Raw genomic sequence first — 27925 nt, 5'->3', positions numbered from 1 at the left:
GCATGCAGTTAATTTGTCAAATAGGGCATCAAGGTCGCACATTTTCAAGAAAAAAACAGTTTATATTAACATACTTGAAATATTTTATAATTTAATTCTTAGATAATGGGTGTACATTGTCCACTGTTAAAAATATTTTTACAAAATATCACAGAAAAACAATATCAATAGTTGTCAGCATTGTTTTCAAACAATATGTTTTGAGTCAAACTTCTAGAAAAATCTTTTACATCTGCAAAAATCTATAGAGGCAAAATTCTTTTTACGAAAATGTTACAAACAGAAAATATTAAATTTGTAATATATAAATAGCTATATGATAAAAATGCTCGTCTTCAAAAATAAATAAGATTATAACATGTTTGTTGATAAAAACCAAGTTTAGTACACGTACAAATAAAACTGTTAAAACACTAAATTACAAAACTTTTTGTAATGCTGATAATAACAATAGGGTCATGTTGAAAAGCTCTTTACTGTGCCAGAAGAAACCAAAACATATTTGTAATAATAACGTTTTCCTTTTTATTTTTCAGATAATATATTGTTACAGATTTTTTTAAAACTTATTTTACACCATTTTGCATTTAAGTAGTGGACCTTACCAAAATTCTGAAAAACGTCACAGAAGGAGTTATGTCATTTTAAATCCTAATTTTTTCACACATCTAGGTAAACAGACCTTTTTTTATGATCATTAGGGTAAAGCATGATTACATACGCATGTTCACCTACCGTAAGGTCACGGAAAAATAATTATATGTGTCCTTTGTTATGTCACATTGTTACTTCATAAGGAAGTATAGACACACAGAAAAAATTTAACACTAATAACATTATAAAAATTTGTGAAGACAATTCATTCCACTTTTATATTTGAAGTTAAACAACTTAGAAGCGTTTCAGAGCAATTGATGTCTGGCTTTTACTTCTTAAAAAACATGGTCACCTAGAAAAAAGGCACCATTTAAATCAAATGACATTTAAATTAATTTGCATTGTAATTTTTGAGTATGTAACTTAACAATGGTGAAGAAAAAATGTCTTTTCCTTTGTGGGTAACTTCAGATCTGAGACTAAAATTGATCATTTTCCTCAAAGCTGGGCGATTTTACCCATTTTACAATTGACTGGTTGATGTCAACAAAAAAGTTTTGGACGCCAAAACTGTTATTTAAACTTTTCCTAAACATTTTTCTGAAGCAAGGAGATAAAAATGGTTTTCTAGCTCCAGTTTACTTTTTCAATTACTAGGTCTAAAACAATTTGGTAATGAGAGTGTTGAAAAAATTTTGAACAGTTTTGAGACAAGTTTAAAAATTGAAAAAATCATTAACGCAAAATAGCATACTACCTCGATACGCATAATAGTTGGCACCAAAAAAAATTGAACTGGGCCAGCATGTCCACAGCAAACATAAAATGACAACAACTCTTTTACACCATTGTAACTCGGGTGAAAAAAGAGCAGCTTCATTAGAATTTGAAATCAAACAAAAAAGTCACAACTTTGTTACATGGAATGACCATCACGCAATATTAGATACTTTATGTCGACATGATGTACAAAACATCAACAGTGTAGATGTGAACAATGGAACACCATGTTGAATGCATGGTTTGGTAACATCTCATGTGTTAATAGAGATAGATAGATAGATGTGCATATTTTACATGGCTAGCCTCACAAATATCGAGGGATATACCCTGTCTATTATTTCCAGGAGGGGCCATGGCGTAGATGGAGAGTCCTAGAGTATTTAATGCTCATTTTGAGCTACGCAGACCCAATTAGAGCCCGCGCTCTACTAGACAACTCCCGGCAACATCCAACGGCCCACACAGTGTGCCATCTTCCCAATTTCCCTCACATGGCTTGGGTTAACCCGGGGCTATGGTAACATTCACTCGCCCATGTTGAATCGCCGTCAAGAGGAATCGAACCCCGGTCTCCCGCACAGAGTACGAGAGCTATAACCACTAATCTACGGCGCCAGTGAAATCCTTTGTTGCGTCAAAAAAATATTGCTGTGACGATCACAAATAAAAATGGATTCACAGTGTAGGATAACAATTCAGATATGCCTTTTGTGTGTTAACAAGAAAACTATACTGGGAATTGGCTTAACCAAAATGTTATGACTGGTAAAAAATGTCAGTAACTGTATCTTTACCATCCATCTAACCATTGCCCTTAAGAGAGAGGAATATGAATGCACACTATTGATGTGGACAGCATGTTATAAAGACAACTCATCAAAAGTTGAATTTAGAGGGATCAATTTCTCATAATCCATCTAAACATCGTCCATATGAGAGATAAATAAGAATGCACACTATTGATGTGGACAGCATGTTATAAAGACAATTCATCAATAGTGGAATTTAAAGGGATCAATTTCTCACAATATATCTAAACATCGTCCAAATGAGAGATAAATAAGAATGCACACGATTCATGTGGACAGTATTTTATGAAGACAATTCATCAATAGTGGAATTTAAAGGGATCGATTTCCCACAATCCATCTAAACATCGTCCACACAGGAGAGGAAGATGAATGCACACTATTGGAATTTTCTATCAATTATACTGTTTGAGTGAAAAAAAATTAAACAAAGAAGTTAACACTTTGTTGCATGGAATGACCATCACGCAATATTAGATATTTTATGTCGACATGATGTACAAAACATCAACAGTGTAGATGTTTACAACAAAACACCATTACATTAGGCTGCATGGTTTGGTTACATCTCATGTGTTGAATTTTTGTTCAATCAAAATAAGTAAGTTTTAAAGTTTATTTTATTTTTGATATTAATAAACAATTGATCAATAGTGGGAAGTTTCATCAATAACAAAATTAATGTTTGGGAAGAAGACAAAATCAAACAAAACAGTTAACATGTTGCATGGAATAACCGTCACACAGAATTAGATATTTTATGTCGAAATGATGTACAAAACATCAACAGTGTAGATGTGAACAATGGAACACCATGTTGGACGCATGGTTTGGTAACATCTCATGTGTTAACCCTTCATGGCGTCAAAAAAATATTGCTGTGACAATCACAAATAAAAATGAATTCACACTGTAGGATAACAATTCTATAATTTTAAAGTGGCTGATATGCCTTTTGTGTGTTAACAAGAAAACTATACTGGGAATTGGCTTAACGAAAATGTTACGACTGCTAAAAAATGTTATTAACTGTATCTTTACCATCCATCTAACCATCGCCCTGAAGAGAGAGGAATATGAATGCACACTATTGATGTGGACAGCATGTTATAAAGACAATTCATCAATAGTGGAATTTAAAGGGATCAATTTCTCACAATCCATCTAAACATCGTCCATATGAGAGAGGAAGATGAATGCACACTATTGGAACTTTCTATCAATTAAAGTACTGTTTAAGTGAAAAAAAAATAAACAAAGAGTTAACACTTGTTGCATGGAATGACCATCACGCAATACTAAATATTTTATGTCGACATGATGTACAAAACATCAACAGTGTAGATGTTTACAACAAAACACCATTACATTAGGCTGCATGGTTTGGTTACATCTCATGTGTTGAATTTTTGTTCAATCAAAATAAGTAAGTTTTAAAGTTTATTTTATTTTTGATATCAATAAACAATTGATCAATAGTGGGAAGTTTCATCAATAACAAAATTAATGTTTGGGCAGAAGACAAATCAAACAAAACAGTTAACATGTTGCATGGAATAACCCTCACACAGAATTAGATATTTTATGTCGAAATGATGTACAAAACATCAACAGTGTAGATGTGAACAATGGAAGACCATGTTGGATGCATGGTTTGGTAACATCTCATGTGTTAATCCTTCGTTGCGTCAAAAAAATATTGCTGTGACGATCACAAATAAAAATGGATTCACACTGTAGGATAACAATTCTATAATTTTAAAGTGGCTGATATGCCTTTTGTGTGTTAACAAGAAAACTATACTGGGAATTGGCTTAACGAAAATGTTATGACTGTTAAAAAATGTTATTAACTGTATCTTTACCATCCATCTAACCATCGCCCTGAAGAGAGAGGAATATGAATGCACACTATTGATGTGGACAGCATGTTATAAAGACAATTCATCAATAGTGGAATTTAAAGGGATCGATTTCTCACAATCCATCTAAACATCGTCCATATGAGAGAGGAAGATGAATGCACACTATTGGAACTTTCTATCAATTAAAGTACTGTTTGAGTGAAAAAAAAATAAACAAAGAGTTAACACTTGTTGCATGGAATGACCATCACGCAATATTAGATATTTTATGTCGACATGATGTACAAAACATCAACAGTGTAGATGTTTACAACAAAACACCATTACATTAGGCTGCATGGTTTGGTTACATCTCATGTGTTGAATTTTTGTTCAATCAAAATAAGTAAGTTTTACTCTTTTATTATTCTTGACATGACCGTACTCTACGATGTCTAACATCAACTAACGCACCCCCCGTCATTTCTTTCTTATATAGTACCGATTCCTATTAATACCCCCGTCCCTAGATAAATAAATAACAATAGCGCTATTTATCTAGGGGCCTAAGACCTAGAGCCTACTCCACTCCTCACGCATGCGCTCCTGCCCAGCCCAGAGGGCTGCCAAAGGGGCAGTAGAGCGCATGCGTGAGGAGTGGAGTAGGCTCTAGGTCTTAGGCCCCTAGATAAATATTTATCTAGGGGCCTAAGACCTAGATCTATTATATAGGCTTAAACCCTATAGCCACTACTCCCCCTGACTACTCCAGCTGCAGGCCAGCCCAAAGGGCTGCTAAAGGCCTGAGCCAGCTGGAGTAGTCAGGGGGAGTAGTGGCTATAGGGTTTAAGCCTATATAATAGATAGTGTGTGTTTAGCTGTGTATTCAGGGGGTAATTCAGGGGGTAATGTTTATTTACAGGGGGTAAAACAGGGGGGTTAAATACATAAATAATGGTATTATATAAGACAGAACACGGGGGGGTAATCAGTCTACTCCTAGACGTCGTAGAGGACGGTCATGTCTAAGAAGATAGCTGAGTTAGCAATAAAGGAGAACGAAATACTTAAAGAGAATAAAGGTGGTTGTACGTTCATATTGAGTCATGCAGTCTTCTCGGGAGGCAAGTATCATGATAGCGAAGGAGAATGCTTTGATCAACAAGGTTACGAAAAAGAAATCAGAGAACTTGTCAAAGCGTATGGCAAATCTGGAGAGTTGCTCTTCCACGAAGGATGCAGAAAATCAAAGTTCCATGCTCATGCAATCATCTCATGGCGATGTGATCCAAACGGAAAAAGACTCATCGACAGAAGAGTTATTAACCGAGCATACTTTAACAGACTTGGCTCAACGCATTGTCAAGGCTGCAAACAAATTCAAAAAACAGGAAACACCAACAAATGCAAAAGCTGTAATGCAGAAATCTTCCAAATCATCGTCAAAAACAAAGAACATCTCGACAACTTACGAGCCTACTTGCGAAGAAGGGAAGCAGAAAAAGAGCACAGAGACATCGACCAAGAAGAGAACATCCTCAGAAAATGCAACAAAAGACACAGAACCGAAGAAGAAGAGGAAAATTGTGACACATGTTATAAGAAAAGATGCACCAATCAACTACTCGAATCAACCAATTCTGGATGAAGACGATTTGAGGGCTGCTTACGAAGAAGATCTAAGAACCTTGCACGAATACGAAGAAGACGAATATATGGCAACGTTAGGTGAGCAACGTCAATTCAGAAAGTACAACGAAAGAGCGAGTGAGTTATGGTTAAAACTACAAAGAGATTATGCAGTAAAGCAAACGGCGAGACAAAACGATGTCTACAAAGCAATGGATGGAAGATGGATCTGCGAACATTGTCACGAGAGATGTTCTATTAATGGAATGCATTGGGATCAAGATGCTCAAGATTTTACAAAAGATGTATGCTTAAACGATTTTAGCAGCGAAACAGAAGAACCAGAAAGAAAGCAAACGATGACGATTACAAACGAACCAGACGGGATAGATGATGATGAACTTGAAGACAGAGACGGTATATTTGATTATGATTACAGTCCTGAACTATTGTTTATTATAAGAGGATTTGTACAACATATTTTAAAGAAATAAATATATTTAGGGTGGATGTATCATGCTATTTTTACTGCTCCCAAAACCTGCGATCCACATGACAACAATATTAGATTTCAGACTGTGCGACAACAACTAACAACAATCTTAACAGAAGAAGGAGTACGAAACGAAAAACATTTCCAAACCGTATTGGCAACAAATGACATACTGGTGAATGCTTTAACGAGAATGCAACCGGGAATAATCGAAGCTTTGAAGAAGAATTTATATCAAATCAATCGGCAAAAGATACCAAAACTAACATATGAAGCAGCTATAAGAAGACTTCCAGATTTCGAATGTGACTGTAAAAAAGTAAAGTTATGTGATCATTGTGAAACAGATGAAGATATCATAGTAGCAGCAGGAACAGCTTGTCAATTAATCGAATCAGTAGCAAGAGAGAATCAGATGGATTTTATGGAATTAATGGAATCGATATACACAATACTGAATGGGCAAGGAGGGAAACGAAACACGCTAATATTCATTGGAGAAAGCGACAGTGGCAAAACTACGTTAATGGATTTACTACTAAGTCCATACGAAGATTACGAAGTTGGGAATTTCAAAACACCATTGAGGAATTCAAGCAATACATTTTGGTTGGAGAATCTACCAGGATCAGATATCTACAGATGTGAGGAGTGCCTAATGGAGACAGAAGATGTAATACAAGTATTAAAAGCTCTATTTGAAGGGAATGCGAATTTGGAATCAGATGTTAAATACAAAACACCAATTCCTGTACCGAAACGGCCAGTAGTTGTAACTATGAATGGAAAAAGAAAAAATCACGTAACACTTCATCACTCGCAAGAATTTGACGCAATACAAAACAGATCTACTATTATCGAAATGATGAGACCATTATCAGAGCGCATTAGGGAAGGCAACATAGCAGCAATGAAGAAGAACGCAAAACATGTGGCAAAAGTACTATATGAAAAATACGGAAGTTTCAACACGGAAGACAACGGTATAATAACAACAACATATTGTAATACTATTGTAAACTCTTTCTTGTAAAATATTAAATACATTTATTCATCAGTGTCCGTAATCTCTTCTTCTGACTCATCATCATTCGATTTCTCGCCAATTATATTACTTGTAGTATTATATACGTAGGGATTATAAACAGGAAAAGGTCTAAATTGTGCGTTATTACGACGATCGTTACCATGTTGATTAATTACAAGCTTGTGACCTGATGTATAAAATATAGGTACTTCTCCAAACATAATAGCAGGATGCTGTACAGCACCACTAACTTCCATTGGCCACCAATTAGTGCTGAAATTAGAATGATACATGTGATTCTTCATAATCTCAATAGTATGAACGATTTGAATTTCGCCATAAACTCGATAAGGTTGAACACTATCTCCTTTCATAAAACGACTGAACGTAAATAGGATTGGCTTCATCGGATTCGAATCATAAATAGGAACGGGACGCATACCAGAAAACACTTCGGCATGACCACCCCAATCAGCATGAATATCAGCCATATCTTTTTTAGCCATGGTAGCAGTATTATCTGAGAACTTACGATGTTGCTCCAGCAACCCAGAAATACAAGATTTAGTGGGCAATCTAGTTGTAATACACATAGGTGTCTTCCAAGTACTTCCGTCTACACCAGTACCGTTCATAGGTGGATCTAATAATCCACCCAAATAATCACAACGAACAACATTTGTCAGAGTTTGAAAACCAGGAGAACCACCATTAGGATCTTTACGGCGACAACGTCCGTACTCTAATAAATCAGTCCTGTGTCTCCAATAATTAACAGAGGGTGCATAATCAAATTGATATTGTTCACCTTCAGTAACATTCTTACGTACCCAACAATTAGTATCATACTGAATATCTTTACTCTGCGCAAAAGACATAGCTTTAACACATGTAGTAGGTAACGGCTTAGTAATAGCACCATGTTGTTGATTCTCACAAAACTGATCCCAAGTTTGAAGATCTACCGGATCATCGATAACAGAAACACGAGGACATAAATTAATACCTTGATTTATATACATCATATTAATATGAGACAATTGAATTGGGTAAAACGCATTAGCAGTAACGGGGATTTCAGCATGGCAAATCAAATCACGGAAATTACATTGGACTTTCTTCAATCTCCAAAACCAAGAATTCTTAGTAGCGGCCAATATTTGATCTTTATGATGACACATAGCAATACTTTCCCAAGGTATGTAATGTACATCTTCACCAGAAAACTGAGCAGTAACAGGAACAACAAAACGGTAAGTTGAACATATAACACGTTCTTCAATTTCATACTGATTATCTTTATGAACATAACGAGGCATAGTAGGTTTTTCAGTACCAGGAGCAGTAGGAGCACCTCCAACAGTACCTCCGATAGTACCAACTTCAGCATTAGGATCAGGAGGAGGTTCAGGACGAGGCATAAAATCATGAATATCAGGTAATCCAATATTGTTCATAGGATTGTTCATCATATAATCGGCTTCCAATAACCAATCGAAATCAGGAGGATTAGCAGGATTATTTTCAAGCGGACGAGCCACTTCACGACCGCGTGATCTATCATAAAACGTCCGAGTAGCCGAATTATAACGGTTAGAGTTGTAACGTCCACCAGGACGAAACCAAGTAGGAGGATTGCGAGGAACTTTACCAAACATTTTGATGTATATTCCAAATCAAATTGACGACAATAATCAACTGAAAACAGAGATAAACAATACCAAGAACAAGGTCCAAGTTCACATTTAAAAGATGTATTCCAACAATCAGGATAACAAGTTCCAAATAAGTAAGGAGGAACAGCAGTTAAACGACGAGGTGTGCACTCTTCAGACCAACAACCCATACTAACTAACTAAAAATAAAACATAACATATATATACAAAACAGTTGTTGACATAAAAGTTGTTGACATAACTAAACAAATAAGTGCGCCAAAAAAATGCGCGATTTCTTAAAGACTTAAAGCCTTCGGGGTTTCGGGGGGGGGGAGAAAGGGCAGAACATATAACAGTTAAAAAATGGCCTTTCTCCCCCCCCCCCGAAACCCCGAAGGCTTTAAGTCTTTAAGAAAGTCAGGGGGAGTAGTGGCTATAGGGTTTAAGCCTATATAATAGATCTAGGTCTTAGGCCCCTAGATAAATATTTATCTAGGGGCCTAAGACCTAGATCTATTATATAGGCTTAAACCCTATAGCCACTACTCCCCCTGACTACTCCAGCTGCAGGCCAGCCCAAAGGGCTGCTAAAGGCCTGAGCCAGCTGGAGTAGTCAGGGGGAGTAGTGGCTATAGGGTTTAAGCCTATATAATAGATCTAGGTCTTAGGCCCCTAGATAAATAGCGCTATTGTTATTTATTTATCTAGGGACGGGGGTATTAATAGGAATCGGTACTATATAAGAAAGAAATGACGGGGGTGCGTTAGTTGATGTTAGACATCGTAGAGTACGGTCATGTCAAGAATAATAAAAGAGTTTGCTATTAAAGAAAACGAAATACTAAAGGAGATTATTGGTGGATGTACATTTGTATTGAGTCATGCAGTCTTCTCAGGAGGGAAATATCACGACAGTGAAGGAGAATGTTTCGATCCAGAAAACTACGAAAAAGAACTCAGAGAACTTGTTAGAGCGTTCGGAAAAGCTGGAGAAATCCTCTTCCACTCGGGATGCAAAAACAAAAGCAAGTTCCATGCTCATGCAATCATCTCCTGGCGATCAGATGAACAAGGTAAGCGACTTATCGATAGAAGAGTCATCAATCGGGCCTTCTTTAATCGACTTGGAACAGCAAATTGCCAAGGTTGTCGACAAATTCAGAAAGCAGGCAACTCAAATAAGTGTAAAACCTGTGAGTGTGAAATCTACCAAATTATGGTCAAAAATCGGGAACACCTCGACAATCTCAGAGCATACCTTAAACGAAGACAAGCAGAAAAAGAGCAACGAGACTTTGATCAAGAAGAGAATTCACAAAGAAAATGCACAAAAAGACACAGAAATCCCGAAGAAGAAGAGAAATGTAACACCTGTTACAAAAAAAAGATGCACCGATGAACTACTCCAATAGAATCTTGGATGAAGACGAATTACGTGAAGCTTATGCTGAAGCACAACGAATATTGCATGAATATGAAGAAGATGAATACATGGCAACATTGGGAGAACAACGAGAATTCAAAAAGAGAAACGATAAAGCAAGTGCATTGTGGTTAAAATTGCAACGTGATTATGATGTTAAACAAACAGCAGAAGATAATGATGTCTACAAATCTATGGACGGACGATGGATCTGCGAACATTGTAAAGAACGATGTAATATTCAAGGATTGCATTGGGATATGGACGCGCAAGACTTCAAAAGAGATGTATGCTTCACTGACGACAAAAAAGATAATGAAGATGAACCAGACAGACGACAAACACTGACGATTGTAAACGAGATGAGACATGAAGACGATGAATTGGTGGAACGAGACGGTATATTTGAGAATGGAACGAGATGGTATATTAGAGAATCTGCCGGGATCCGACATTTACAGATGTGAAGAGTGCTTGATGGAAACAGAGGATGTTATACAAATATTAAAAGCGTTGTTCGAAGGGAATGCTAATCTGGAGTCCGACGTAAAATATAAAACACCTATACCGATACCGAAAAGACCAGTTGTGGTAACTATGAATGGAAAACGAAGAACGGATGTGGTTATACATCACAGCAAAGAATTCAACGCGATAAACAACAGAGCAATGATAATAAAGATGAATATCCTGTTAACGATGAGGATTAAAGAAGGCAACATCGTACTAATGAAGAAACATGGGAGGCATATCGCAAAGGTGTTGTACGAAAAATACGGGAATTTCAACGCAGAAGAGAATGCAATTATAACTACATCATACTGTAATAAGATTGTAAATTCTTTTCTTTAAAGAAATATATACAAAAATCTTTAGTGTCTTAGTCTGTATCGTCAACATCTACTTGTTCTTCTTCTTCGGGAACATCATCTTGGGTATCACCAAGTATAACACTTGTTGTACTGTAAACATAAGGATTGTAAACAGTAAAAGGGCGAAACTGGGCGGTCTGAGGACGATCTGAACCGAGTTGATTGATAATGAGTTTATCGCCGGATGTGTAGTAAACGGCTTCTTCGCCGAACATAATCGGTGGTTGCTGATTAGTACGGCCAACTTCACAAGGCCACCAATTGTCCGAATAATTTGGATGAAACATGTGATTCTTAAGAATCTCGATAGTATGCGTAACTTGAATCTCGCCATAAACTCGGTACGGTTGAACACTATCACCTTTCATAAATCGGCTAAACGCGAATAAAATCGGCTTCATAGGATTAACATCGTAAACTGGTACAGGATTCAAACCATGGAAAACTTTACAACTATTTCCCCAGTCAGTGTTGATTTTAGCCATATCTTCATAAGACATACAATTACCAACTTTATCAAACTTTTTATGGCTCTTAGATAACAAGGCTTGTATTAAGCTGTTACTAGGTAACTTGTTAGTAACGCAAAGAGGAGTAGCCCATTGGTTGCCATCTAAACCAGTACCATGAAACGGAGGGTCAAGTAAACCACCGAGATAATCACAACGAATGATATTAGTAAAGGTATCAGTCGTTGGGGTACCAGTACCAACCTTCTTATTTTATTTTTGATATCAATAAACAATTGATCAATAGTGGGAAGTTTCATCAATAACAAAATTAATGTTTGGGCAAAAGACAAAATCAAACAAAACAGTTAACATGTTGCATGGAATAACCCTCACACAGAATTAGATATTTTATGTCGAAATGATGTACGAAACATCAACAGTGTAGATGGGAACAATGGAACACCATGTTGGACGCATGGTTTGGTAACATCTCATGTGTTAACCCTTCGTGGCGTCAAAAAAATATTGCTGTGACGATCACAAATAAAAATGGATTCACACTGTAGGATAACAATTCTATAATTCTAAAGTGGCTGATATGCCTTTTGTGTGTTAACAAGAAAACTATACTGGGAATTGGCTTTACGAAAATGTTATGACTGTTAAAAAATGTTATTAACTGTATCTTTACCATCAATCTAACCATCGCCCTGAAGAGAGAGGAATATGAATGCACACTATTGATGTGGACAGCATGTTATAAAGACAATTCATCAATAGTGGAATTTAAAGGGATCACTTTCTCACAATCCATCTAAACATCGTCCACATGAGAGAGGAAGATGATTGCACACTATTGGAACTTTCTATCAATTAAAGTACTGTTTGAGTGAAAAAAGAATAAACAAAGAGTTAACACTTGTTGCATGGAATGACCATCACGCAATATTAGATATTTTATGTCGACATGATGTACAAAACATCAACAGTGTAGATGTTTACAACAAAACACCATTACATTAGGCTGCATGGTTTGGTTACATCTCATGTGTTGAATTTTTGTTCAATCAAAATAAGTAAGTTTTAAAGTTTATTTTATTTTTGATATCAATAAACAATTGATCAATAGTGGGAAGTTTCATCAATAACAAAATTAATGTTTGGGCAGAAGACAAAATCAAACAAAACAGTTAACATGTTGCATGGAATAACCGTCACACAGAATTAGATATTTTATGTGGAAATGATGTACAAAACATCAACAGTGTAGATGTGAACAATGGAACACCATGTTGGACGCATGGTTTGGTAACATCTCATGTGTTAACCCTTCGTGGCGTCAAAAAAATATTGCTGTGATGATCACAAATAAAAATGGATTCACACTGTAGGATAACAATTCTATAATTTTAAAGTGGCTGATATGCCTTTTGTGTGTTAACAAGAAAACTATACTGGGAATTGGCTTAACGAAAATGTTATGACTGTTAAAAAATGTTATTAACTGTATCTTTACCATCCATCTAACCATCGCCCTGAAGAGAGGGGAATATGAATGCACACTATTGATGTGGACAGCATGTTATAAAGACAATTCATCAATAGTGGAATTTAAAGGGATCAATTTCTCACAATCCATCTAAACATCGTCCACATGAGAGAGGAAGATGAATGCACACTATTGGAACTTTCTATCAATAAAAGTACTGTTTGAGTGAAAAAAAAATAAACAAAGAGTTAACACTTGTTGCATGGAATGACCATCACGCAATATTAGATATTTTATGTCGACATGATGTACAAAACATCAACAGTGTAGATGTTTACAACAAAACACCATTACATTAGGCTGCATGGTTTGGTTACATCTCATGTGTTGAATTTTTGTTCAATCAAAATAAGTAAGTTTTAAAGTTTATTTTATTTTTGATATCAATAAACAATTGATCAATAGTGGAAAGTTTCATCAATAACAAAATTAATGTTTGGGCAGAAGACAAAATCAAACAAAACAGTTAACATGTTGCATGAAATAACCGTCACACAGAATTAGATATTTTATGTGGAAATGATGTACAAAACATCAACAGTGTAGATGTGAACAATGGAACACCATGTTGGACGCATGGTTTGGTAACATCTCATGTGTTAACCCTTCGTGGCGTCAAAAAAATATTGCTGTGATGATCACAAATAAAAATGGATTCACACTGTAGGATAACAATTCTATAATTCTAAAGTGGCTGATATGCCTTTTGTGTGTTAACAAGAAAACTATACTGGGAATTGGCTTAACGAAAATGTTATGACTGTTAAAAAATGTTATTAACTGTATCTTTACCATCCATCTAACCATCGCCCTGAAGAGAGGGGAATATGAATGCACACTATTGATGTGGACAGCATGTTATAAAGACAATTCATCAATAGTGGAATTTAAAGGGATCAATTTCTCACAATCCATCTAAACATCGTCCACATGAGAGAGGAAGATGAATGCACACTATTGGAACTTTCTATCAATAAAAGTACTGTTTGAGTGAAAAAAAAATAAACAAAGAGTTAACACTTGTTGCATGGAATGACCATCACGCAATATTAGATATTTTATGTCGACATGATGTACAAAACATCAACAGTGTAGATGTTTACAACAAAACACCATTACATTAGGCTGCATGGTTTGGTTACATCTCATGTGTTGAATTTTTGTTCAATCAAAATAAGTAAGTTTTAAAGTTCATTTTATTTTTGATATCAATAAACAATTGATCAATAGTGGAAAGTTTCATCAATAACAAAATTAATGTTTGGGCAGAAGACAAAATCAAACAAAACAGTTAACATGTTGCATGGAATAACCGTCACACAGAATTAGATATTTTACGTCGAAATGATGTACAAAACATCAACAGTGTAGATGTGAACAATGGAACACCATGTTGGACGCATGGTTTGGTAACATCTCATGTGTTAACCCTTCGTGGCGTCAAAAAAATATTGCTGTGATGATCACAAATAAAAATGGATTCACACTGTAGGATAAAAATTCTATAATTTTAAAGTGGCTGATATGCCTTTTGTGTGTTAACAAGAAAACTATACTGGGAATTGGCTTAACGAAAATGTTATGACTGTTAAAAAATGTTATTAACTGTATCTTTACCATCCATCTAACCATCGCCCTGAAGAGAGAGGAATATGAATGCACACTATTGATGTGGACAGCATGTTATAAAGACAATTCATCAATAGTGGAATTTAAAGGGATCAATTTCTCACAATCCATCTAAACATCGTCCACATGAGAGAGGAAGATGAATGCACACTATTGGAACTTTCTATTAATTAAAGTACTGTTTGAGTGAAAAAAGAATAAACAAAGAGTTAACACCTGTTGCATGGAATGACCATCACGCAATATTAGATATTTTATGTCGACATGATGTACAAAACACCAACAGTGTAGATGTTTACAACAAAACACCATTACATTAGGCTGCATGGTTTGGTTACATCTCATGTGTTGAATTTTTGTTCAATCAAAATAAGTAAGTTTTAAAGTTTATTTTATTTTTGATATTAATAAACAATTGATCAATAGTGGGAAGTTTCATCAATAACAAAATTAATGTTTGGGCAAAAGACAAAATCAAACAAAACAGTTAACATGTTGCATGGAATAACCGTCACACAGAATTAGATATTTTATGTCGAAATGATGTACAAAACATCAACAGTGTAGATGTGAACAATGGAACACCATGTTGGACGCATGGTTTGGTTACATCTCATGTGTTGAGCATTTGTTGTGTCAAAATAATATTGATGTGACAGACAAATAAAAATGGATTGATGACATCAGAGGTGTGGAAGTTTGAAGAACCAAAATCAGGAAAGATTCGGGGAAAAAATTAAAGATTAGGAAGTAAGCTGTTAGGGTTATTTAATAATAAAGAAGAATAAACTTGTATTTAGGTATAATTTGATCATGATAAGAAATGAATATTTCAACATTTCAATAATTTACTACAGCAATGTTATTCTGTAATTCTCGTACTGGTAAAAAGTATTTTTTCAAATATGCAATCGATCAAGCTGATGAAAGAAACATTTGCTAACATAAAGACTACCTACAACTTAAGCGATAACTGTGCTAACCAATTCTGCTCCAAATCTGTTTTCAACTTTTTGTTATCTTTCTCACCATAATTGAATTGCTTTGCAAATGTGAGGAAGCCCACCAATTTAAAAGCAATTAAAATGTACAGTAATGTTAAGAGCAATAAGATTGTAATAATGAATCATTTAGCTATCTATGCTCAACAAGCTCCAAACAGCCCCATCCAAAATTTTGATAAGGCTAAAACAAGGCACACTCACCATTCATATGCAAAAAAAAGAAATAACTAATTTGAAATAACTTTGTTTGAAGATCTCATAGAAGACGGAAGCCATTAAGTTAACTCCTTTTAGTTTAGAGTTCACAGATAAAATTTTTAGGAGATTAACCAATTTTATTTGGTTGTGTTTCAGATTTATTTAAAAAGCAATAGAGTACACTAAATGTACTTTTTCTGTGTCTATTTTACTTTGTATAGTGAAGCACGAAATATTACAGCAAAAGAAGTACTTTTCTTTTCTCAGTGATTTTTCCTTTTGTGACAGGCAGGTCTTCACAAAAGTGTTGCCAGATTGAATTACTTTAAATCACATACCCAAAATATTGACACAGAGTTAAAATCAAAGATCTCAACTCCGTTAGATTTGTATCTAATCAAATTACTGTGAATACTATCTCATGTCAGTCTATATATTTATTTGCATGAAATATTTAAGGAAATAGTGTCGAAAATCCTTCATGACATATATAGACCCCTTCAACATGACCTTTAACAAGTTCTTGTAAAACTGTAACTAAGATAAAAAAAATACTGGTAAAACATATAAAAGCCTTTAAAAATCAAGTGTATTCATACAGTCCATGACAACACTAAAATGCACAATAGACCTAAAAAGGAGAGATTCTGGCGTGGAAAAAATTGGGCCGGATTGGTAAATTTGGGGAAAAAATTTTGTCCATGCTTAATTTAAAATATTTGAGAACTTCCTAAGTTAAATACATTTACAGTTAAATCAATAAATTTAGAGTTAAATCAATTTCAACCATAGTGCCAAATTTTCTCCTCATAAGGTACGTGCATAAGCATAGAAAATACACGTACAAAATATACCTTTTTGAAGCAGTAACAAACGTTTCGATTGGTAAGACTAAAACAGTTTATGTTATGTCTCTTTGTCACATTGTCCAAATTTTAGCATTAGATTATACTCAATTACCCACATAAACTTTTTATGCACTGTGTTATTAAACATCAGCAATACACCTGCACAAAATACCTTCCGAAGTGGTAACACACTTGTCCGACAAAACAGGATTATTTTATCACCCCTCTTTGTCACACATTATACATCCATGGACTTTCAACTGGGCTTTCATATTCAGGCACAATACGGCTTCCACAACAACATGGAACAAACCATAACAACATGTTAGTAGTACCAAATGCTACAGAAAGATGTTTTATAAAACCAGGGTTTCTAATATCAAATACCCTCGCTCGAAGTAAACCACCGCTGTCAAAAGTTTCTATTGTTGTCATATCCTACAAAAATAAAAACACAAAAAAAATGTAAAAGTGGCGGAAGTTACTCCTTCAAGAGGCTTTTATCTTTTTAGAAAATTGTGTACGTGTTCATAAGAAAGATTGGTTTATGCGCATGAAGAATTTTGGTTCAGAAAAAAGACCTTGCTTATTGGGCCAGTCTTGTGCATAAAAATGTCATAAATATCGTCCATTTAAACAGATAAAAACATAGAAGCAGTTAGCATGAAAAATATGGTTAGGCAAGCCATCAGCTATGGGGGTTTATGTAAACAGTCCCAAGATATTTCAGCCAGCTACACCATAAATTTGCATTTGTTCAGTCTTTTTCAGAAAAATTGTGGTAGTCAATTAACTAGCACACAATAAGCATTTAAGGCAGGCTTTCGGTTAAGCTGTATTTTGCATGTGCTATCAATAGTATGCTAAATTAGTGCAGTGAAAACTGGTAAAAACATACCGCAGCTAGAAGAATTAATTTATGCACCATCAAACCAGACAGGAATACAATAAACCATGAAACATCAAGAAATAAGATGATAATTTTAATTTTCAAGTAGCCATCCTGACTGTTCTAAATAAGAAAAGTCAATAATTCAATCTTATTGCTTTCATTTCCTCCACATAACAATTATGTGAAATTAAACTAGCGAGATAACAATACCAAGTCAATACATGTTGCGCAAGGTGGAAACCAGTTCATATAGTGGGTAAGACATAATACTGCTGAGACACTTGTCTGGAGCCATGAATAAGACAAGAAGCGTATAAACAAGCCATTGTTGTCTTCACCTACGCAATTGTTAATCCTAAAAAGACATGAGGTAGGAACTAAGTGGCAAACAATTTCCTTTTGCGACGATATAGTCAGAGAGAAATAAGAAGCAGAAGTAGCCTAGTAGTAGGGTATTATGCCAGAAGTCCTCTGTTTCAAATCCCACCATATATAATATTGAGAGGTACCAGCTTGATCACAGGGTGATAACAGGCTCGGATGGGTTTCACATAAAAACTATAGCTAGTTGCGAAGATTTCAGCATGATAAAGATTTTTGGGAAAAGTAGCTCAGTTTCCTTGTAGTGGGTCGACCACTGTAGTCTTTTTAAAATGCAGTGACTATAGCGTGGAAACAGGTGAATGATTTAAAACAAAGAAAGCAAGGTCAAACTTTGTCATATCTGTCACACCCTCCCTTCGAAAAATATTTTTACTTGTTCTTAGGCATGGTGTTTTTTTTTTAAAGATTTAATTATTCATACCATATGCAATGGTGATCCAATTTTCTTACACACTTTCCACATCGACTGCAGTGGTGTGAGCGTGGAGGACGATACTTATCACATTTGTCACACCTTCCCCAACCTAAGCCTCCTAAAAAAGAACCAACGTGAACATTGAAATAAAAATTAAAGCACAATGAACCTGAATTTTTGAAAGTTTTATTTTGCCTAAAAGCAGGTACACAACTATGAGCTTTGAGCAATTAAGTTGCATCATGATGGATTTTATCCTAAATTCCAGCTAACCATGAACTTGAAGTTGTATTAAGTCCAAAAAATACTGAGTTGCACTGCTTTGAATAAAAAGTTTAGTGAATTATCACTGCAACTTTGTCAACTTAGCCAACATATGCAACAAGTTACAGAAGTTTTATATTGTGTGCTGATTTTAATGGTCATCAAGGCTGATATAGCCATTTAGAATGACCAATAGGAGACTAAAATTTCAATTTCATTGGTAATTTTAAAGTCAGCCAAAAGGAGAATTATTGCTAGCTAATAGAAAATATGCAACAAGCATACCAATACAGGTTATGTTTTTTGCAGACCCCTCAGGGAGCAAGTATTCTATTTTTTAAGTTAGGGCTACCCCATTAAACATGTTCATTTACTGAAAGCATTTAAGAAATTCATTTTCACATTAAAAAGCAAATACGTTAAACAATAAGCAACTAAAGATGTTTGAAAGAAGTTACTGTAAAACTTATTCTATTCATTAAAACAAAAACAGTGATATTATAAGACAAGGCAAGGCAAGGCCAGGCAAAGTTTTTAGCTTGTTGTTTGGATGATTCACTATGATTCATTATATTTGCAATGAGATTTTTGCTTGAAATGATATACTACTGCAACAGAAGCCATGGAATACATAATAAATACATTTACTCAGTCTTTGTTTTTATATTGTTGGACTTTTTTTAAATATATTTGAAATTAATTTTCTAAAAATTTGTTTCCTATTTCTTATTTTCATTTTATTTCTTTGCTTTCAAAATGCATTTGGTCCTTCAGTTGTTCTTATCACGTCAAAAAAGTTCTCTAAGATAATACTATTGAGGTTCATTGTTAGGAAGCTTTTGGTAGATTTTCAAAAACAGATGTAATTTTTAACTTCAACATTGTTTACACTAGAAAATTTTTTGACTATATTTGTCCCTGGTATTAAAAAATAGTTTTTAACCTGTAAAAATGACACAGATACAAAATGCAGCTGTTATTAATAAAGAGATGTCAACAGTTTTTTAGTTTTCTTTAATGGATACATATAATCCCTGTTTATTACTTAAAATGTGTACGTCATAAAAAAATATAAATAACTTCAGGAGAGCACTTTCATGTATACTCAGCAAAATAATGAGGCACTAAATTACACTTTGCATTTACATTTAACACAAATTTGGTATATACCTGCATGCTACAGTACAGTCTGAATGTAATCTACCACGGACGCGTTACACAGAACAATAACATTGCGATAGGTTACCTCCCGTGAAAAATCAAGTTGAGCTCATTGAAAGAGCTTGAAAGGTTGTCTAGGAATTTGAATATTTTTTTTAAAATCCTTGATTAGTTCTTTAGAATTTGGACTAAGAAGATTAACTAATTATGCATGATGTCATGAATATGCTCTGCAAGGGAGTTAATTTAACATTTTTGAAAAGCCATATAGAGTTAAAAATATTTTCTGGCCGTTCACTTTGACAGGTTTTGAACATTTTACATAAATTTTTTTATTTAGTTACCATAATTATGCTCAATGCATACTTATGACGTCACAATTTAGCATAATTAGCGCTACTTTTAAGACAAATATCTCGAGAAGGGATAAAGATTTTTGAAAAAAATAAAAAGATTTCTAGACAACTTTCAAGATCTTTCATATGAGCTCAACTTGATTTTTAGCGGAAGGTAACCTTTAAGATCACATTTTAAAAGTTTAAAAAAAAAAGCGGCGATAGAAAAGATTATTTAGATCGCATTTTAAAAGTTTATAAATGAAAAGCGGCGATAGAAAAGATTTTTTAGATCGCATTTAAAAGTTTAAAAACAAAAAGCAGCGATAGAAATGTTTCTTTAAATCGCATTTTAAAAGTTTATAAACGAAAAGCAGCGATAGAAAAGATTTTTTAGACCGCGTTTTAAAAGTTCAAGAAAGAAGAACGGCGATAGAAATGTTTTTTGAGATTGCATTTTGAAAGTTTAAAAACGAAGAGCGGCGATAGAAAATATAATTAAATTAAATTAATATTTAATTACTTCACGCTAATACTTAAGGGAATAGTTTATTAATACATTTACACAATGTATCTCGATATTACAAGAATTATAATTGCTCCGATTTTTCTTTGCGAGCATATTGTTTTTTAACTCGCAAATATAAACTCACAAAACCCTTAAGGGATTTTATTATAACAAAAGACAAACAACTGCCGTCCTCCACGCAAAGGTGTGATATTAGTGTGCATGCGGTAGATTACATTCAGACTGTACTGTATCATCATACCTGCATTGCTAACAGCATACACCTTTCCTGGATCTGACATGATAACTTCGACAATTGACAAAATTGATAAAATTGATAAGGTTGCATAACCTAAATTTTAAGCATATGCATTAAAATCAAAACACAATTCAAATGCAAGAAACACAATTTTGTTGGCAAAAAAGTCCTTTCCCTTCACACTACATTAAACAATGCAAATGCTAGCAGCGTAACACATACTTGGATTTTTAAAGAACCTAAGTAAATAAATCCTAAAAGAGTAGGAACGTCAACGTCTATCTAATTTGTTTTGACCTATTGGGCAAAATATACTCCACTTTATATTCTTTCGTTTCCTTGAGTGCTGAGCAGGGCTTGAAATCCGACGCGAGTCCGCGAGTCCGACTCGCGCTGAGACTCGCCTAAGTCATGGTGACGCGAGTCCACTTGGACTCACGCTAAAAGTTTAGAAAATGAAGTTTAGCTATTTAGATTTATTCAAGCATATTTTATTGTGCATTATTTTTAGTTACTTTTTAGTTAGTTTCGCTGTATATTATAACCAATAAAGCAATAGTAAAGAGTTTTAAACTTAATAACCAAGCATAGTAAGTAATATCCCATCCATTCACAATATGCCAACATCGCTATGTTTTGCTGCCCTACGACAGTCAGACTTACTAAGTTAAATCCTGCGATGAAAGTGTCGGATTACCCCGGGGTTGTGTGAAAAATGTTTAACTTTCAGGGGAAAAACCTAACGTACTTTCGAAAGTAGAATTATGTTTCTTGTACAGCTGCATGTTATGTTATATTAGACAATTTTTTTATCTTTTGAACGCTGACATAATTTACTTTTATTTTAGAGCAACAATTAAAAAAAACATATTGCAGATTTAATTATATTTTGTTCACAAAAAAAGGTTGGGAGAAAGATATTTTGCAATCTCTTCCGTTCCGTCAGAATATCACAGGCGTAGCAGAGCCCTGGGTACAAGGTTGGTACAATTCCTCTTTCTTAAGGTTGGTACAATTCCTCTTTCTTATAAAAACATTCTGAATGCCAAATACTTGTGTAATTGATAACCTGATTTATTTTTGTACAATTCCTGGATGCTGCTTTTGTCAGAGACGCGAGGTTGCGAATTTTACAAAATGATTAAGAATCAATACTATGTAACAAATTTTAAATGTAGAAAAAATATATATATCATGTTTTTGTGATTTTTAAAAAAAAGAAGTATATATTAAAAAAACGGTTTTTCTCCTTGTTATTCATTCATCACCTGCATGTTAACAGCCAAGCACGTTGCCGTTGGTGTTAAAAATCTTTTACGAATAGTGGCTAAAAATAACATCTTTTGAAACAATAACAATAATCGAATATGGAAATGGAACATCAGTTTGCGCGGCCAAAAAATTCTTTATCTTATAACAACGAATTAACGAACCACCTTCAAAGAAATCTAAACTGGATGAAGAATTGTTGCGTTTTCAGCTATCGGACAGTGATGAAGAGTGACACTGACATTATACTTACTTCGTTTTAAGATTTTTTTGTTTCTGTTACAGTAGATCGTTCTGTTTTCATTTTTGATTTTGTTGAACTATCGTTCTGTCTTTACTTTTGATTTTGTTGAACAAAAGATCCAAAACTGATGAGATTAAATTGACTTCTCCTGGCTTAACAACCCGTTAGTTCTAGTTTTTCCTTAAAATAAACCCGTTTAGCTTAAATTGGTTGCTGTATTTCCATATGTAACAAGTATTGGGTTTTTTAAAAGTAAACCAAAAGTAAGTTTTTTAAAAAGATTATATTATTTTAAAAATGTGATTCAATTCATGTCATTTGTTTTAAGCATAAATTAAAATAACAATAAAAAAAAATTAGACTCGCGTAAATTATTTTTAGGCAAGTCTTTTCTGGCCCTCTGTAAGTCACTGAGTTGAAATGAAGTCCAGGAAACACATCGTATTACCTAAGAATTACTGCATTAAAGTTTTTGTGTTTTTAAATAAATTAAATTCATTGATACAGTAAAAGGAAAGCTTCATAATAATGCCTTGACTGATTGCCAAATTATTTTTTCAGATAGAATGTCATACAAAGAGCGCATTAATGTCTGCATCTGCGTTGGCAAATGTTAAAAACTGACATGAGTTACAAAGGCTGTATAACTTGTTACAGCCTACATTTCCTGATTTCAAAAATGAAAAAAAAAAGAAAAGTTTTTAAATGTATCTATCTGCTAATTTTGCTAGCATATTATCTTTAAAAAATGTTTTAATATTTGACCTCATTTATGTTAAGGGCTGCATACATACAAGATTTTAAAATAATGAAAAAAAAATGAACATTGTACACAAAAGTTTGACAAACCATAAAAAGTAACTTCTTGATAAATTCCTTCCATAAAGTGTTTGATCAAAATAAACATGCTGCAATATGAGATATAAGTCCAACTGAAAAGTACAAATACCATGCTGAATACTCCCGGCCAACTTCCACGATATCGCTTTCCACAAATGTAAACAGCCATGACTGTTTAGATTTTGTATCTTTTCTGTTTATCTATACAAAATGATATTTACTTAGAAATCAAAACGCCTTAAGCAACATTTCTATGTACATACAGAGTAGTTGGAATCCACCTCCTGACTATTTTACTAATGTTTCATATAAATCCATAACGTATTTTCATCATGAAAAAATTGTAATAAAGGAGGGTGTACAACAAGTATCATTTGTCTTGTTTTTCACTTTTATTTTCATTATTTTAGAGATAGACTATGTACAATTTAGTTTATTTTCTCATTAGAAATCATAAAAAAATAACCTTTTGCACAAGCAAAATTGGATTTTGTGTGTGCGACTAAGACCTAAAGACAGCAAATTCTTTTTCAGATATGTGTGAAGGCGTGTAAGTGCAATCACACATATGCTATATAATGACAATTGAGAACAGACACTATCAACTAGTCGTGTTTATTTCGTCAGCATAAATCAGAAGTTCCTGCATTATAAATGAACATCTAAATATTTCAGCAATGATTTGCAATTGCCTGGCTGCATTTTGGACCTTTAACAAATTTGAAACACATTTCTAAATTGTTGATTTAGAAACCTGGGAGAATATAAAATCCCTACATTTTTGTTGACCCATTTAAAAACATTCTGTCCCATTTACAAACATATCGTGGAAAGACTGATATATTAGTTCTGAGAGAAGAAATTGTGGTGGCCATAAAAAAGTCGGAATGGAACTAAAAAATTTGAAAAAGGCCAAAAACTGTTTAGACATACTTAAAAGATTGCCTGTATATTTGAGAAGTTGCAAGCTTTGCTAGCTAGCTATAGCTAGCTTAGACAGGATACCTGTCTCTCTTTTCTGCTCTCGTGCTGTCCTGCTTTTTTAACCCTGCTTTTTTTAGCGCGCTAAAAATATCAAAAAGGGAAAAATGATGTTTAGTTTACTAGACTATAGCTAGCTATTTAAGCGAAAAGTTCTTTTTAAAGTAATTGATTGAGAATATAGCCTAAGATAGTTAGAAAGATAGATAGACATTTTATTTATCAATAGCAGTTGGGGGCCTCCAAAAAAAAATTGGGGCCCTGTTAGCGGGAAATCGCTGCTAAGATTCGAACGCCCTTCCCCTCTATTAGTGGATTATCGTCCTTGAAATACACACATTTGGATAAATCTTGGAAGCTCAGGGGCGTGTTTTGTAGATAAAAGTTATCGGAATTGATAACAAGAGGAATTATGCTCACAAACAACGAAGAATTTTTAGGCCACGAACAAATTTTTGACATTTCTCAATCCTTATATCCTTAGCTGATTTTTTTACAAACTTCAGATCCCCTCCACCTTTTTAGCGGCGATATCTAGCTAACAGGGCCCAAAAAAAATTTTCAAAGGCCCCTTATATACAATACATGGAATCACAGTCCCGATATTTACTTGCGCACGCATCTAAGTGATAACGTAATGCCCAATGCGTGCACAGAAATGGAGGTAAAAATGTAAACAAACTAAGGGGAAAAGTTATCTCCATTTTTGCGCGTGCAGGAAAACACGGCACTTTGAGTGTATTAAAATAAAAATAAAATAAATATAAAGAAAAAGAAAATAAATATAATAATTGGTCAGGGTAACAAAATTAAAATATTTAGCTAATGCTATTGAAGGGAGACCATACCTAATAGCATGAAGCTAAGGCAAAGGGTATGGCCACCCTTGGACAATTACAGTAAACGATATGAGACGGACAAAACAACACACACATAATAGTGGGCCATTGATAAACAACCATGCGAGAAACGAATGGTCAAGTCTGACAATTCGGGAAGGATTAGTAAGAGGAAACAAAGTACTTTTTCAGATAACTTCTAAGATTAAAATAATCAAGGGAATTTACCTAACGTCTGTACGAGGTAGCCACATCTACGTCCTTGAACTATATGAAATCGTTTAGGAGTGTTAAAGCGTAACAAATCAAACCAACCACCTACGTTACGTTGAAGTTTCCGTAACAGTCCATAGTCCGTAGTGTATATTCGTACGCACTTTTGCCCATTTTTGCGTATGTATATGCTCATCCGCTATTCGTTCATCCGCTATTCTATTAGGGTTAGGGTTAGGATTCTTTTCCTTTTTTCTACGTATGAATAGCGCTACGCACTATTAATACGCACTTTATGTCATATTAAAGTGCGTACGAATATACAGTTCCTCCATAGTCCATAGTCTTTTTCCTGTGTCTAAACTGAAGAGTCTGATAGAATAAAGCAAACCTTTTCCGCCCAGGGCCGTCGACCAAACCTTTTTAGTGGCGGCAACCTTGTCCCCAGGGTCTTGTGTCTTAGCCGTTTTCGCCTCTATCAAATTATTCATTAAAAACGAGGCAAAAAACCCAACCTCGACTTTTTGTATCTTTTCTAACATCTTTTCGAACATAGGAGCATGTCGTCTCGCCGCTTGGTTACAAAAAAGAGACAACAGGCGCTGGGAACGAGATTGCTAAAAACCCTGGGACGATGTTGGAGTGGCGGAAGAACTACCCTTCGCTAAAACTATGCTAGTCCACGCTCATTTAAGCCGTGAACTTCAGAGATTTTGCTCGCGCAAGAAATTTGTGATTACGTCAGCGAAATTTCAAGATGGTAGTCGCGGCTGCCGCATCAAAGAATTGTTTGTTTTTGATTTGTATTCTTGATTGATTTTGAATAAAAGATCTATTGAATTGTGATTAAAGTATTTTTTTTGGCTTCGGAAAGCTTGACCACATGCTTGGGAATTTCAATCAAGCAGAAACAAGGAAGAAGGAACTTCGCAAGTATGTCGGTGGCTCTTCAGGGAAATATGGAATCATTTTCAAAGTTTCGTTTTGCCCACCCCAGGATAATGCTCAAATAATCGCGTTCAGAAGTTTTTCTGAACAAACTAATTGCATACTCGTATGGAGGAATACTTGGTTAACCTTCTAAAAAAACAAAAAAATAAATAAGCAAGCAAAAAAATACAAAAATGGATAGGAATCTTCAAATAATATCGTGGAGATTAAATTTCAAGGATCGTGCCAACCTCGTCCTCAGGCCGATTTTTCTCTTTCTGACAATCTCAGATATCAAAAAAGCGAAAAATTGCCCTAGGAACGAGGTTGGGATCGTGCTTCTAGAAATATTTAAGCATACGCACATCCTCGTCTCCAGGGTTTGTTGCCTATATCAAACCCTAGCGCTTACTTGAAAAGCCCCTGGAAACGAGGTTGCTTCTAAGAGTACATAAGACTGTCGTCTATGTTGTTATACACAAGCAAATCGATTTTCACCAGCTAAAAAAACTGGGAACGTCCTCATTGACACTTACAAAATTTTAAGGCACTGTAACTTTCCTGTCTGACCGTTCGCTTCAAGATTCGTTGAAAAGTAACTCAAAAACATAAACACAAAACAAAATATCCGCATGACTAGCCCGCGTGACCTGAAATAATTAAAACCTGTTTGTTGTCCTTTTTCCGAATAGTTTACAGACATACTCATAAAATATTTGCTATCCTCTCCTCTGTGAGTTAACATTCGATCAAATTCAGGTTTAAGCCATGTGGTAGAGCGTTTGCTTTAGTCCGGTCGAATCATGCAAGATACTATATCAGTGTGAATTAACCCTTTCTACTTAACCCTTACATAATAATAGTATTGATACATTGAGTGGCTGTGTAGTTGGCCAGTTTCTGTGCTTGCACAATTTTCGGTGATGAAATGGTAAAAATGTACTAGAAAGTAAGTAAGCAAAGGGAAGTTTAAACGTCTTTGGGGATTCCATCCAAGGAGGTTTAAAAAGTCTTTTTAAACCTCCTTGTTCCATCATAACAGTTGGCTCTTCCTCCCTTCCGACTGTAACTATGTTACATTTGCGCCAGAGATACGTATAGCATTGCTCTGACTTGCTTGCCTGTCACACAAGCCAGTTAGCGGTCAGTAAATGGCACCAAATGGGCTGACAACACTGCATTTAAAGTGCGCCGGAGTAGAGACTCGAACCTGAAACCTTATGATTACAAGTCGAATGCGCTACCATTACACTATGTCTGCTTTAAAAACTCCAATAGAAACTGAAGAGACCATCCTTATTAAAAACATTCATTTGCACAGTCTTTCTGGTAGAACTTTATATAAAATTCTCGTCGCCATAGCACTTATAAGGTGAACCTTTAAAAGACATATCTTAAAAAGCTCTGGGGACAAGAATAGTGGATAAAGTATTGAGTAACGTTATAACTATCTTTAGAAAGAGTTATTATTGGTTAGTTGGATCTTGTCTTCGTTACATCCCTAAAATAATTGGAGTGCTGCGAGAAGGACAGGCGTCTAACTTGCTTGCTAAGCACACTAGCCAGTATGCGGATT

General features: G+C 34.7%; 2 protein-coding genes across 3 annotated transcripts; both read right to left on the bottom strand.

Moving 5' to 3' along the window:
* Nucleotides 1-59: 59 nt before the first annotated feature.
* On the bottom strand, nucleotides 60-11856 carry LOC130630391 (uncharacterized). Its single transcript, XM_057443882.1, has 2 exons — nucleotides 9553-11856; nucleotides 60-4599 (listed from the first exon to the last, which is right to left on the bottom strand). The coding sequence occupies exon 1, from the start codon at nucleotides 11633-11635 to the stop codon at nucleotides 11144-11146; it is 492 nt and encodes a 163-aa protein (XP_057299865.1). The 5' UTR covers nucleotides 11636-11856; the 3' UTR covers nucleotides 60-4599; nucleotides 9553-11143.
* A 572-nt stretch (nucleotides 11857-12428) lies between these two features.
* LOC130630390 (palmitoyltransferase ZDHHC21-like) lies at nucleotides 12429-25766 on the bottom strand. 2 transcript variants are annotated; one of them, XM_057443880.1, is made up of 7 exons: nucleotides 25435-25766; nucleotides 23396-23587; nucleotides 21037-21126; nucleotides 18513-18624; nucleotides 17918-18062; nucleotides 17714-17827; nucleotides 12429-17253 (listed from the first exon to the last, which is right to left on the bottom strand). In XM_057443880.1, exons 2-7 carry the CDS (start codon nucleotides 23553-23555, stop codon nucleotides 17047-17049), a joined length of 828 nt encoding a protein of 275 aa, XP_057299863.1. In that variant the 5' UTR covers nucleotides 23556-23587; nucleotides 25435-25766; the 3' UTR covers nucleotides 12429-17046. The 2 variants fall into 2 exon arrangements, with proteins under 2 accessions (XP_057299863.1, XP_057299864.1); XM_057443881.1 differs by lacking the exon at nucleotides 25435-25766 and having other exon boundaries at nucleotides 23496-24155.
* Between the last annotated feature and the right edge of the window lie 2159 nt (nucleotides 25767-27925).

Source organism: Hydractinia symbiolongicarpus, chromosome 2 (assembly GCF_029227915.1).
Source record: "Hydractinia symbiolongicarpus strain clone_291-10 chromosome 2, HSymV2.1, whole genome shotgun sequence".
Classification (NCBI taxonomy): Eukaryota; Metazoa; Cnidaria; class Hydrozoa; order Anthoathecata; family Hydractiniidae; genus Hydractinia; species Hydractinia symbiolongicarpus.
The sequence above is the reverse complement of the archived record's forward strand: the minus strand, read 5'-3'. Positions and strand labels throughout refer to the sequence as shown.